Source organism: Macaca fascicularis, chromosome 10, assembly GCF_037993035.2.
Source record: "Macaca fascicularis isolate 582-1 chromosome 10, T2T-MFA8v1.1".
Lineage (NCBI taxonomy): Eukaryota > Metazoa > Chordata > Mammalia > Primates > Cercopithecidae > Macaca > Macaca fascicularis.
Genome location: NC_088384.1, coordinates 11,104,783 through 11,119,704, shown reverse-complemented (window position 1 = coordinate 11,119,704; position 14,922 = coordinate 11,104,783). Strand labels below are relative to the sequence as shown.

Here is a 14,922-nt window from a genome sequence, read left to right as displayed (position 1 = left end):
TCTAAAAAGTTTGCCCCTTTTTAAAAGTTGCTAAGTAGCATCCCACAGTCTGAATTAATTAATTAATTAATTATGAGATGGAGTCTCACTCTGTCATCCAGGCTAGAGTACAGGGGAGTGATCTTGGCTCACTGCAACCTCTGCTTCCTGGGTTCAAGCAATTCTCCTGCCTCAGCCTCCCAAGTAGCTGGGACTATGTGTGCCCGCCACGTCTGGCTAATTTTTGTATTTTTAGTATAGACAGGGTTTTACCATGTTGGCCAGGCTGGTCTCCAACTCCTGACCGCAAGTGATCCGCCCACCTTGACCTCACAAAGGGCTGGGATTACAGGCATAAGCCACCACACCCAACCTCAAATGAATTTCTGTGTATGGTACAAGGTAAGAGTCAATGTTCTCTCTCTCCTCTTCTATTTTTTTTTTTTTAAGATGGAGTCTTGCTCTGTCGCCCAGGCTGGAGTGCACTGGTGCAATCTCGGCTCACTGCAACCTCCACCTCCCAGGTTCAAGTGATTCTCCTGCCTCAGCCTCTCATGTAGCTGGGATTACAGGCGCACGCCACCATACCCAGCTAATTTTTGTATTTTTCAGTAGAGACGGGGTTTCACCATGTTGGCCAGAATGGTCTCGATCTCCTGATTTCGTGATCCACCCACCTCAGCCTCCCAAAGTGTTGGAATTACAGGTGTGAGCCACTGCACCCAGCCCTCTTTTAATTTTCTTAACATACAGATAGCCAGTTCTTTCCTGGTTTGTAAGTTTTTATTTAAACCAGAGTTAGAAAACTAATTAAAATAACACTACCTCTAAACACTCAAAACCACTGCCATGACACAATCCTGCCATTTCAGTAGAAGAGAAAATCCCCACACCTTTCCCTCAGCTCAGAGAGCACAGGACTGAGCAGCAAGCTCCACCAGTTTGTAGGAGTTCAACTTCCAGACAGCAGGGAAATGTCTTTCTTTGAAGTTATTACATGAGTTCACACTGAAGGGAAAGAAGAAAAGTGAGTCTTATCATTTTCCCAAGATGCTGTGAGATGTGTTGGATTTACTCTCACTCATAATTGTGCAGGATGGTTGTTCTGTTTTGTTTTGAGGCAGGGTCTCACTCTGTCACCCAGGCTGGAGTGCAGTGGTATGGTCTCAATTCCCTGCAACCTCCGCCTCCAGGGTTCAAGCGATTCTCCTGCTTCGGCCTCCCAAGTAGCTAGAATCACAGGTGCAAACCAAGTAGCTAGAATCACTGGCTAAGTTTTGTTTTTTTAGTAGAGACGGGGTTTCACCATGTTGGCCAGGCTGGACTCCAACGCCTGACCTCAAGTTATCCGCCCTCCTCAACCTCCCAAAGTGCTGGGATTACAGACATGAGCCACTGTGCCCAGTCACAGGTGTGTTCAGGATGGTTTCAACCAACACCAATAGAACCAACTAACAATAGATGGCCTTCAGCAACACAGAGGGGTAGCACAAAGACCAGTAGTTTGAAAATCAGGTCACAGGCAGTCCACGCTATATGATCTTGGGTAAGTCACTTAACATTCTTAGCCCCCAGTTTGTTTACCTGTAAAACCAAGGTTTGTTATCAGGTCATGTCTAAGATCCTTCCCATTTAAACATTCTAGAATGTCAAAAATAAGCCTATTCATTCTTTCTTTGAAAAATCAAGAAAAATGGCAAAAACAAAAAAAGTTGTCAAATTGTGAACATGTATCGAACACAGAGCACTATACTAGGCACAGCTTCGTATTTTTGTTTCCTGTTTTACTCTATTCTTCCATACTAATTAGATATCATATAAATCCCACATATAAATCCAACACATCTCATAGCATCTTGGGAAATAAAAATAAAATATCTTTTGGAATTGAACTTCTCAACTTTCATATGCATGTAACAATCTTTTTTTTGAGATAGGGTCTCACTTTGTGGCCCAGTTGGAATACAGTGGTACAAACACGGTTCACTGCAGCCTTGACCTCCCAAGCTCAAGTGATCCTCCCACTTCAGCCCCCCAGGTAGCTGGGACTACAGGTGTGTGTCACCATGCCTGGCTAATTTTTGCATTTTTTTGTAGAGATGAGGTTTCACCATGTTGCCTACACTGGTCTCGAACTTCTGACATCAAGCAATCTGCCCACTGTGGCCTCCCAAAGTGTTGGGATTACAGCTGTGAGCCACTGCATCCCACAAATAATCTTTTCAAAACACAAATTGTGATTCTGCAGGTCTGAGGTGGAGTTTGAGATTCTGCATTCCTAATGGGCTTCCAGGTGATACAAAGGCTGCTGGACCTTGGAACACACTTTGAGTAGCAAGGTGTTAGAAGAATACGGACAGAGTATCTGTTTGAGTAACCTAATTAATGCTGATACTGAAGTTTTCAGTTCTTTACATAACCAAATAAATTAGTCTTATGGCACTGATTTGAGGAATAGAATCTTATTGATTCCCAAGAGAATATACTAAGATAACAGTTCAGAAAATCAAGTTTAATTAATATTTTAATTCCTCAAGATCCTATTTGCAAGGAAAAACAGAAAAACAGAAAATCAGAAAGATACAGCATACATGAATTGTTAAGGACAATTTTCACACCCTACAGTCAATGAACAAAATATATTACAGAAATGCACTTTCAAATAATTAAAACAGGCTGGGCAACATAGTGAAACCCTGTCTCTCAAAAAAAAAAAAAAATTTAGCTTGGCCTAGTGATGTGCACTTGTAGTCCCAGCTACTCAGGAATCTGTGGTGGGAGGACCACCTGAGCCAGGGGAGGTCAAGGCTGCAATGAGCTGTGATTATGTCACTGTACTCCAGCTTGGGCAGCAGAGTGAGATCCTGGCTCAAAAAAAAAAAAAAAAAAGCTACACAAAGAAATAATTTAAACATTTTATACTAACACCACCACTTTATGCCTATAAGAAATCAGATTATCCTTACCCAACAAAAACAAACAAAAAATTTAGTGTGTTGTTTTTTGATAGAAAACTTGAGAGGTTCAGCAAATTGAGAGTAAATGAGTGTACACAGGAAGGAGTTACAGCTCTGCCAAGAACATGGCCTAACACAAACACTGCAAAGATAAATTTCAATAAATCTTACAAAATAGAAACAAAGGCAAAAATGTAAAAGAGATTTATACAAACTCAACTGGTCAGAGGGAACAGTTTAATGGGATGGAGTGCCTCCTTATCATGCATTGCTTGGTCAGTACAGCACTTTGACTGCAGAGGTCCCAAATTAACAGCTCTATCTTCTAATCATTATGCTTCCACCCATTTTCTCCCTCTTTTAAATGTACCTTTTAAATGTACCTCTTTTAAATGTACGTACATACACACAATTTAATATGAGCTTTGTTTTGTGTGTGTGTGTGTGTGTGTATGTTTTGAGACAGAGTTTTGTTCTTGTCACCCAAGCTGGAGTGCAATGTCACAATCTCGGCTCACTGCAACCTCCACCTCCCAGATTCAAGCAATTCTCCTGCCTAGGCCTCCCAAGTAGCTGGGATTATAAGCATGGGCCACCACGCCCAGCTAATTTTTTTGTATTTTTGGTAGAGATGGGGTTTCGCCATATTGGCGAGGCTGGTCTTGAACTCCTGACCTCAAGTGATCCGCCTGCCCCAGCTTCCCAAAGTGCTGGGATTACAGGGGTGAGTCACTGTGCCCGGCCAACATAAGCTTTATTGGAATACAAAAGAAATGTATGCTCATCATCGAAAATCAGAAAGATACAGGAAAATCCAAAAGATAAAAAAAATATAATGTCCCCCATGAAATCTCACTACTCAGAGATAGTTATTCATATTCTGGTGTACAGCCTCGAAGCCACTTTCCTAGAATTATACAGATCAGTGGTAAACATTATTCCACATTTTCAAAATTATTTTTAAACAATTTTGTAAAGATGGAGTCTTGCTGTGTTGCCAAGGCTGGTCTTGAACTCCTGGGCTGGACAGGAAACTGGCGGGGAGGTCTGCTTGAGCCCAGGAGACAGAGGGTACAGTGAGCTGAGATTCCACCACTGCACTCCAGCAGGAGGCGACAGAGCAAGACCCTGTCTCAAAAAATTATAAAAATATAAAAAACCAAAACTACAATGTACACTTATCAAAGAACAACAGCTAAGAAGGGGAAATTACATTTTAGTATAAATACATAAAATTTTGATTCATATCCACTGAAAATGTTTCAAGGACACCTGGGGGTCCTCAGACCACACTTTGAAAACCAATGCGCTATATTATAGTGCCTCTTCAGTTAGGGCACACTATACAAACAGTTACAAGGCATGGTCTCAGGAACACACTTAACCTAAAAAAAAATCCTAATTTTGGTACATCACCTATTCAACAATTATTAAGTGCTTACAATGTAGAAAGTATTCTTATACATTTACAATGTAGAAAGTATTCAATGTAGAAAAATCAAAAAGGAAAACGAATCCTCCTTGTGGCACTTACATTTTACAAAGAGATAGCCACAACCAATAAACAAATGAACTATCTATTCTGTCAAATAAGTGGTATGAAGGAAAATAAAAGCAAGATTTTATAAAATAGGATGGTCAGGGAGTGCCTAACTGAAAAAGTAACTTTTCTTTTCACTTTTTTCTTTTTTTTTAAGAGACATGGTCTTGCTCTGTCACCCAGGCTGGAGTGCAGTGGCACAGTCATAGCTCACTGCCGCCTCAAATTCTTGGGCTCAACTGATCCTCCCCACTCAGCCTCCTGTGTAGATAGTACTACAGGCACATGCCACCATGCCTGGCTAATTTGTTGTTGTTGTTGTTGTTGCTTCATAGAGACAGCATCTCACCATGATGCCCAGACTAGCCTTGAACTCCTGGCTTCAAGTGATTCTCCCTACTCGGCTTCCCAAAGCGCTGGGATTATAGGTATGAGCCACCATAACGGGCCCAAAAGGAACATTTAATCAAAAATCTCAAGGTGATGCAGGAGCAAGCCATGAGGCTACTCAGGGAAAAGTGCTCTACATAGAAGGAATAACAAGTACAAAAGCCCTGGTACGGGAGCTAAGGTGCTCAGGGACAGCAAACAAAGCCAATATGGCTGGGGTAAAATAAGCAAGGGAGAGAAGAGAAGGAGATAAAATCAAGAGTTATAAAGCAGTTCATGTGGGACTTTGTAGAGCAGTATAAGGACTGTGGCTTTTCCAGTGAATGAGAATTACTGGCAGGTTGTGAGTACGGAGGGATATGACCTGATTAATTTTAAATGGATCATGTAATAAATAGTGTTTAAACTCAAAAAGCTGAATTAAACACCTGTTCCATCTCTTACTGTGTGCCCTTAAGCATTTGAGCCTCAGTTTCCACTGTAAATTGTGAAGATACAGACACTGCAAAAAGTTGTTGTGAAGATCAAACAATATACATAAGGCTGAGGGGCTTATGAGCAGTGACTTACACCTGTAATCCCAAAACTTTGGGAGGCAGAGGTCGGAGGACTGATTGAGCTCAGGAGTTGAAAACCAGCTTGGGCAACACAGCAAGACCTCATTTTCACAAAAAATAAAAAACTTACTGGGGCAGAGGAGGAGAAAAAAATATTGGGGTATAGCAGTGCACGCCTGTGGTCCAGCTACTTGGGAGGTTGAGATGGGAGGATTGCTTGAGCCAGGAAGGTTGAGTCTGCAGTGAACACTACTACACTCTAGCCTGGTGACAGAGCAACACCTTGCCTCAAAAAAAAAAAAAAATATATATATATATATATATATGTATACACACACACACATTAAAATATTTATAAATTATGACAGACTACAAAAATTTCACTACTGAGTTTGTTTGCACTATGTAGTTGCCATATATTCCTCTTTTCTAAGCCCTCTATACTCACCCTACTGCCACCATCATCCATTTATGCAACTTTGCCATGAGATTAATGCCCCAGACCTCTGATACTATGAGCTCAGCCAGATACTGCCCTTTAGCTTGATGAGTGCAAAGCAAAGAAAGTGGGGTTTTTTTTGTCACTGATGGCAGAGTGGTTTTTCAGCATTATTTTCCTTGTTGTTATAAGGAAAATCTTTTTTAAAAATAATGCATGTGGTAATCATAAAAGTGAAGTTCCAAAAAAACAAGACTTTATGAGTCTCATCTTTATTTAATTTGGCACTGTTTTAATAAAGCTAAAACTGTTAGTTCTTGGTCTTGACAGCTTGCCTCATCCAAAAAGAAACAAAAAGGAGGGAAAAAAAAGATGCAGACTGACAGATGAATTCAAATTTCTTTGATCTGCGTCCTAACTCTAAGGGGACTTCAGATAAATCAGTGAGTCAGAGAAGGGGCAGTAAGATGTAAGCCAGAATACTGATGACAACAGCTGTCTGTCTACCTACCTGTCTTCTGAGATCATCATTAAAGTATGAGATCACCAAGACTAGGGAATACAGAGTAAGATAAGATGGAGGTACACTGGAGAACTATGAGGCCTGTCGCATTCTGACTCCACTTCCCAACGGGCAGAAGGTGAATACCCAGGCACTGGTTTTTATCTCCACCTCCTAAGATGTGAGTCAGTCTGAGTAGTGATAGAATCCTGTAAAGGAAAAACCCAAAGAAAACCAAAATCTTTGGGAAAAATTATAAACAATCTCATATATTAGAGGCCTCTGATGGTTTCTTTGAAATGGGTCAATTTCCTTATCTTAAAGTGGAGGGCAAGAATTTTCTACCTAAGGTTTCCCTACCTAAGGTTTCTCTCAAACTCTAAAATCCCTTGAAATATAAAAAAAAGTGGCCAGGTGCGGTGGCTCACACCTGTAATCCCAGCAGTTTGGGAGGCAGAGGCGGGAGGATCACCTGAGGTCAGGAGTTCGAGACCAGCCTGACCAACATGGAGAAACCCCGTCTCTACTAAAAACACAAAATCAGCGGGACATGGTGGTGCATGCCTGTAATCCCAGCTACTCAGGAGGCTGAGGCAGGAGAATTGCTTGAACCCAGGAGGTGGAGGTTGCGGTGAGCCCAGATCGCACCACTGCACTCCAGCCTGGACAGCAAGAGTGAAACTCCGCCTCAAAAAAAAAAAAAAGAAAAAGTATGTTCTTTTAAAGTCCACATTAATATTTAGAGCAAGCGTGTACATCCTGCAGCCTAGGATGGCTTTGAATGTGGCCCAACACAAATTTGTAAACTTTCTTAAAACACTATGAGATTTTTTTTTTTTTTTTTGCAATTTTGTGTGTGTGTGTGTGTGTGTGTGTGTGTGTGTGTGTGTGAGCAACATGGCTGTTTATTTCACCTGGGTGCAGGCGGGCTGAGTCTGAAAAGAGAGTCAGCCAAGGGAGATAAGGGTGGGGCCGTTTTATAGGATTTGGGTAGGTAAAGGAAAATTACAGTCAAAGGGGGGTTGTTCTCTGGCGGGCAGGAGTGGGGGTTACAAGGTGCTCAGTGGGGGAGCTCTTTGAGCCAGGATGAGCCAGGAAAAGGAATTTCACAAGATAATATCATCTCTTAAGGCAAGGACCGGCCATTTTCACTTCTTTTGTGGTGGAATGTCATCGGTTAAGATGAGGCAGGGCATTTGCACTTCTTTTGTGATTCTTCAGTTACTTCAGGCCATCTGGGTTTATACCCGATTTAAAATTGGTGAGATATTCCTTGGGCTGTTGAGTCTGAGGACCAGAGGTCACAGGTGGATCTTTCTCACGGAGCAAAGAGCAGGAGGACAGGGGATTGATCTCCCAAGGGAGGTCCCCTGAGCCAAGTCACAACACCAAAATGTCATGCGCGTCTGTGTGAAGAGACCACCAAACAGGCTTTGTGTGAGCAATATGGCTGTTTCTTTCACTTGGGTGCAGGAGGGCTGAGTCCGAAAAGTTTTTGCAATTTTTTAAAAGCTCATCAGCTATCGTTAGTGTTAATGTATTCCAAGACAATTCTTCTTCATCCATTGTAGCCCTTGCCAAAAGATTTAGAGCATTAAGAGATCCAAAAAGTAGGTATTGCTAGTGCAACCTGGAGTTTTTCATCAGTTTTATAGACTTCTGAGTGATGTGAACCCAAATGGGGCAACTTCCTTAAAGAGTTAACATACTATCAAAAAGGGCAAAGCTTATTTGTCCACAATCTGCCCTATGATAGTTACTTTTAACCTCATTTTTACTAACTGCCACTCCCCTCTTGATCCATACTATTCTCAAACATACAGTGCAGAGACAAACTGTAATGATTAGCGAATTAGAAGTTAAAAAAAAATGCAGGAATTTTAAGTATACAGATATCAAGGAAGGAGAGACTAAATGGACTGAAGAAATATTTTATTTTTATTTTTTGAGATGGAGTCTCGCTCTGTCGCCCAGGCTGGAATGCAGTGGTGCGACCTAGGCTCACTGCAATCTTCGCCTCCCGGGTTCAAGAGACTCCCCTGCCTCAGTTTCCCGAGTAGCTGGAATTACAAGCGCCCACCACCACGCTTGGCTAACTTTTATATTTTTAGTAGAGATGGGGTTTCACCATGTTGGCAAGGCTGGTCTCGAACTCCTGACCTCAAGTGATTCGCCCACTTCAGCTTCCCAAAGTGCTGAAGAAATATTTTCAAAAATAAAACAGATATTTTCAAATAAATAACATGTATGTGGCACAAAACCAAAAAGATTTTAAAGTACACAGTTAAAAATAAAAGCATTTTCTGAAGGATAAATCAAAGAGAACACTTAGAAAACTTCAGTATATAGGTTGTGCTGTTTTTCTTAGGCTGGTTAGTAGGTGTGCATTAATCAAATCTTATAATACTTTATATATTCTTTGGCATTTACGGAGCACTCTCATAACAACAACAACAAAAAGTCTCTTCCACCCCAGCTCCCCAGTTCTCTATTCCCCTTTACTGAGGCAGCCACTGTTATCAGCTTCTGTGGTCCTTCCAGAGACATTCCGTGCATGGACAAATGTGTGGGTGTGCACACAGACATACATGCACAAGACAGAGAGAGAAAAAACAAAGTGACTCCCTAACTGTGCCTCATTAAGATCAGGTTTATGTCATGGACCAAAGCATACCTCAGGAACTGTTTCAATCCTTTTCTGTCCCGCAAGTGACAGAAGTGAATTCACTTCTGTGAATTCTGTGAATTCTGTCCCGCTGTTGTTATAACTAAGAGGACTGCAGTGGCTGGATACAGCTTAGGGCCCGTCTAGTCAAAGCCTTACACATTAGCTGTCAAGAGCCAAGTCCTAGCATTTCTCCATTCTAAAACACACCAGAGTCAGTACCACGCCCCCAAATTCCCTAAGACTTAGCTTCAGAAATTCCATAACGTCCATCTTATTTGTTTTGTTGTTGTTGTTTGTTTTTGTTTTTTTGTTTTGTTTTATTTGAGGCAGGGTCTCACTCTGTCGCCCAGGCTGGAGTGCAGTGGCACAATCTCAGCTCACTGCAGCCTCTTCCTCCTGGGTTCAAGCGATTCTCCTGCCTCAGCCCCCCAAGTAGCTGGGACTACAGACATGCACCACCATGCCTGGCTAATTTTTGTATTTTTAGTAGAGACGGGGTTTCCTATGTTGGCCAAGCTCGTCTTGAACTACTGACCTCAAATGATTCACCTGCCTCCGCTTCCTAAAGTGCTGAGATAACAGGCGTGCGCCACTGTGCCCAGCCCCATAATGTCCATCTTAGATCATTCATTTTCTAATCAAAATCATCCAGATACGTTTCCATAGTAGCGAGAAAAGCTCTAACTGTGGTTTGATCAGAACACTTACATTCAGCAATAAACATCATGAGCAAACATGGCATACTACACATTCTGAGATGCAGAAGAATTCCAACTTTGAAAGCTATTTTTCAACATCTGCTTTGGACAAGGATTGGCTAAAATACAGGATGGTGGGTAGAAGATTCATTTCTTAATGTAAGAACAGATCTCAAAATACTTCGATAAAATCTTGATTTAAAAGTTTATACTTGTGGAAAAAAAAACAAAAAAAAGTTTATACTTGTTTCATTAAAGTATGACAATCTAAATTTCATTACTCTCTTTCATTCAAAAATACTTACTGTATACCATGTGCCAGTATCAGAAGCCAATATATAGATTAATATATTGCCCTTGAGAAGCTAATAATCTAATTAGGAAGACATATACATCTGACTGGTTCCAAAGGTCCAGTAAGAGACCACCAGCAGTGAGGAGGATGAAAGTTTTATTTTGCTTTTTTGAGACAGAATCTTGCTCTGTCACCCAGATTGGAGTAGAATGGCATGATCACAGCTTGTTGCAGCCTCGACCTCCTGGGCTCTCCCACCTCAGCCTCTCAAGTAGCTCTGACTACAGGTGGGCACCACCATGCCTGGCTAATTTTTTTTTTTTTATTTTTTGTAGAGATGGGGTCTTGAACTCTTGGGCTCAAGCAATTATCCTGCATCAGCCTCCTGAAGTGTTGGGACTACAGGTGTGAGCCACCATGCCAGGCCTGAAAGTTTGTATATAACATACACGAACATGTCTCACCAAAACCCCCAAGGTCGAAATATGCAAAAGAAAATTGTTCATAAATATACAACGTACCCTTGAAGTTTGCTATCATATTCAATATCCTGAAGTTTTATTTAGGGTAAAACTTTCCATCCTGAATTCTGTCAACAAGGTTTACTTTAAAGCTCTCATTAAATAGCAGTCTCACCTATAAAGCATATATTCATACAGGTCAAAATATTCTATTGCTAGAAAATTTATGGCTCATATGTTTTATCTACTGATAAAGTCTAAAAGTCCTGACTTCTCAGAGAATGGCTTTTAGTTCACTGAGGCTTCATAACAGATGCTTTTTCATTTCCTATCATAAAGAAAGACAATATTTTACTATATAGCTGTCATATTACTATTAGAACCCAGGTAACAGCTACAGCACTTCAGAACAAAACAGTAGCAATTTTACAAAACCAACACATTGCTAATGTTTTTGATCATTTAGGAGGCAGCTACTGGAGATATCAGTTTGCTATTACTTTCTATATCCAGAGTCTCTCCACTTTTACGAACATAAACAAAAGAAAGAAGTTCACATACATGCTATTTTTGGCAGACCTTTCATTCAACCTGCATCCAACACTCCTGTCAATTTTGTTTCACATACTATCATCCTTTGTAAGTTTTATGAAGTAGCTGGTTCAACAGATGGGTGGCTAGCCCTGCCCAACACATGCCGGAAAGGAAAAACAGCTCTTAGCAGGCAAGACAAGAAAATATTAAGTATGTCCCTTTCCCTCTTAAGGCTGAGAACACTGAGACTACCTAAGAAGAAAGCAAACAATCTTTTAACCTTTATAAAGTTACTGGACTGAGATGATTTGTAAGTAACAAGGTGATTTTAAAAAGGGAGAGAGTTCAAATGCTAAAATCTAACTCTCAAGATAAAATAGGCCCTTGCCCACACATAGCAAAGAACCGGAATAGAGAGGAAAAATAAATTCAAATTAGTGTAACTGGGAGCTTTTTCATCAAAGACAGATGGAAAGCATTCGGATAAGCACACTGTCTTGTTTAGAACACAAAGCTCAATAGATCTGTAGGAGGAAAAGGAAAGAACCTGAAAGACACAGCCTATATGCATAAAAAATGACTCATTACCGTCATATTAGTAAAACCAGAAAGAACAAAATGGTAGTGGTATCTGTCTTCTTTGCCCCTTCCCTGATCGTAAGCTTTATTAACCAGATAGCATCTGATCCTGTCTTCAACTGATGTATACCTATGTCTTTCAACATACTACCTAAAATGCTCCCCAAGGAGAACAGTGAGACCAGTTCTGCCAGAGACAGTATCTGCCAGAACCAAGAAGTCTTATTTCCCTTTGAGTGAAAGCCAGTGGATGGGGAAGAGGTCCCCAAATGCCACTTGTCTGAATCTTTTAAGATATGCTCTCAAACAAGAAAACACTACAGATTACATTTTAGTAGAGATCTAAAAATAGCAAAAGAACATTCCCTATTTTTAGATATCTGACTTCCAAGTGTAAAAACACTAAAAGAAACCATTAAAAACTAACTGTATTTTTTAAAGGTTTTAAAAAACTCTCAATTGGAAAACTGTTTTTAGAGATAAAATGTCAAAAATCCTGCCTTGTGTTGACTGACTCTTTGCTCAAACTTACCCATCTCCAAAATTCGGTCCTAATCCTATGTGTTATTAAGGACATTTCCACAGAACCAAAAGATGATACAGAAAGGATATACCACAAACAAGAAAGAACAGCAAAGAAAAAAAATTTAAAGATGCTTTCAGAAAAACAAAGAGTGTAGACTAATGATTAAAGACAATGTATAAAACAGCAAAGCAATTTAATTGTCCTTCATTTAAAACAGTGCCACAGACAATACAACACTTGATTAAGAAGATGAATAGTTTTTTTCTCAAATAGGTCTCCTCGACTGAATAGTCTTAAAACCAGTAAGCATCTAATTCAAAACTTTCGGAATAACTAGAATTTGCAACGAGAGAAAAATTAATAAAAAACTGAAAATGCAGTACATTTCTTCCTCCCCATTTGACCAACTTTTTTTAAAGAAGCCTATGACAAATAAGATTTGTAGGAAATTATTAGCAAATTAGGAAATTAGGATCTATGGGAATTACCTGATTGTACTGCCATCATTAACATGTCAGGTTCCAGTAGAGTCATGACGGATTCTTCCAGAAACAAAAGTCCACAAATATACTGAAGAAAGTCAAAGTCACAGAAGAAAAGCTGTCTTGAAAGGCTATGGAAAGCTTTCACAAATTCAATCTGATGCCTTACGCTCAAATCAGACTGTGAGAACTCACTCCCCTTCTCAGTGCAGTTACCAATTTATCCACCCTTCAGGCGAGTCAAGATGACACAAAGTTGAATTACTGCCGACAGGAAACCAAAAAGCTCTCCAGTTAAGACACACTAAGTGTGGTTAGAACAGTGAGTGAGCTCCTCCCCTTGCTATTTGTCTCTGGAGGAGGGGAGAGACATATATAAAGAGACTTTCAGAAAACAGATCAACTGCTTTTTTCCTCTCTTTATAAGAGAAGATGAGGTTTTGTTCAAAATCCTACTATAAAAGACTGCTGTTAATGCAGTTTAGTGGAACAGATTAAACACAATCCAAACAACTCAACCTCATGAAAGAAGCAGTCCAATTACTGACCCATTGAAGAGAGGTGGGGAAGAGGATTAAACACATATAAACACATATATACAAAATGTAAGCTGCATAAATTTTCTGAAAAAGAATTCCAACGGCTTTTTTATCTGTGGTATTTATAGATAACAGGCTAAGGAAGTTGAACATTTAACTACAGAAGCTCAACTATTTCTCCACCCCCACTCCAATTAAAATATCTGTTTCAAAAAGTCATCTGAAAACATTCCGAAACTGTAATCTGTCTTTCAGATCTGTCAATCCCCTAAAAGAGCCTCTTACTTATGCTTATATTAGATATACGGTCTGTGAATAGAGAGCATACTGATGTTATTTGATTTTATTTACTTTTTTTGTATGTTTGAGACAGGGTCTCACTCTGTCGCCCAGACTGGAATGCAGTGGTACAAACATGGCTTACTGCAACCTCCACCTCCCAGGCTCAAGAGCTCCTCCCACCTCAGCCTCCTGAGTAGCCAGTCTCAAACCCCTAGGCTCAAGCGATCCGCCCACCTTAGCCTCACAAAGTGCTGAGATTACAGGCATGAACCACCACTCCCCACAGCACCTTTCATTAACTGATATTCAAAATAATGATATTAAGATTACTTTCAGCCTATCTGATTGACTTTTTAAAAGTTGGAAACTAAGAATTCATGTTTGGTATGTTTATCTAGAATTCCTCAGTCTTTCTGGTTAACTATCAGCCTGTATGTGAAAGCTGGCTGCTGCAAACAGCCCAGCAAATACCTTAATGCTTACATAGTAAACAAATGGTAAATAAAAGCACTAGGAAACCTTAAGAGAGAAAATAGTCTCAGAATGACTGAAGGCAATATTTTGTTATTAGTAAAGAGAAGCAATGCAGATTTGGGGTGAGGGAGACTCAGTACCAGAGAGAAAAACTTCCTTCCTTTCTCACTCCAAGAACATCATGTTTAAAAGAAAAGCCAGAAAAGCTCTATATAGAACTGTGGGAATGACTCAACAGGCAAAGAGTAGCAGCCAGTGTGGGCTAAATGCTGCTCTCGGAAGGCAGAAGCATCTCACTGGCCCCTTCTGGCAACCAAATTCTCAAACTGACTTATGAAAAACAGGTAAATTTCAACTCTGAGTCTACATGACAGTCTGGTCAAAGGTTAGCAATTAAGGGAAAAGCATCCCAAAAAGGTTGAGAAGATTGAGAGATTGAGTCATTCCTTGGTCCTTATGTGGGCTGTATAATTTGCTGTGTGAGGAGTTTCTTGTTCTTCTTCTTTTTTTTTTTTTTTTTTTTTTTTGAGAGACAGGGTCTCATTCTGTTCCCCAGACTGAGTACAATGGCATGATCTCGGCTCACTGCAGCCTCAACCTCCCGGGCTCAAGTGATCCTCCCACCTCAGCCTGCCCGTAGCTGGGACTACAGACACATGCCACAACACCCGGCTAATTTTTGTATTTTTAGTAAAGATGGAGTTTCACCATGTTGCCTAGGCTGGCCTTGAACTCCTAAGTTCAAGTGATCCCCCTGCCTCAGCTACCCAAAGTGGTGGGATTACAGGCTTGAGCCACCACACCTGGTCTTTGTTAAATTTACTTTGTCTCTCTAGTAATGAGGGTTTTCAAATGAAACAAGTTTTTACAGTTCGGTATTTACAGGAAAATAAATACGAAATTTTAAGATTACTGCACAGAAGATGGTAGGAAGGGCAGAGGACTGTCTCCCTCCTGCCAAAACTGTTCACCCTAGAAGAGAGCATATAATGCTACAGTGTCAATACTCCAGCGCCACAG

General features: G+C 40.4%; 1 protein-coding gene across 4 annotated transcripts in view; it reads right to left on the bottom strand.

The window, feature by feature from the left end:
* Positions 1-14,922, bottom strand: part of MRTFA (myocardin related transcription factor A) — a 222,560-nt gene that overhangs the window by 106,477 nt on the left and 101,161 nt on the right. The window contains exon 1 of one of the 4 annotated variants that reach the window (XM_005567184.5): positions 12,614-12,859. The exons of the other annotated variants lie outside the window; for them this stretch is intronic. Coding sequence (XP_005567241.3) covers positions 12,614-12,659 — 46 coding nt within the window. The 5' untranslated portion in view covers positions 12,660-12,859. Of the gene's footprint in view, positions 1-12,613; positions 12,860-14,922 lie in introns of those variants that run through there. 4 annotated transcript variants of the gene reach the window in all.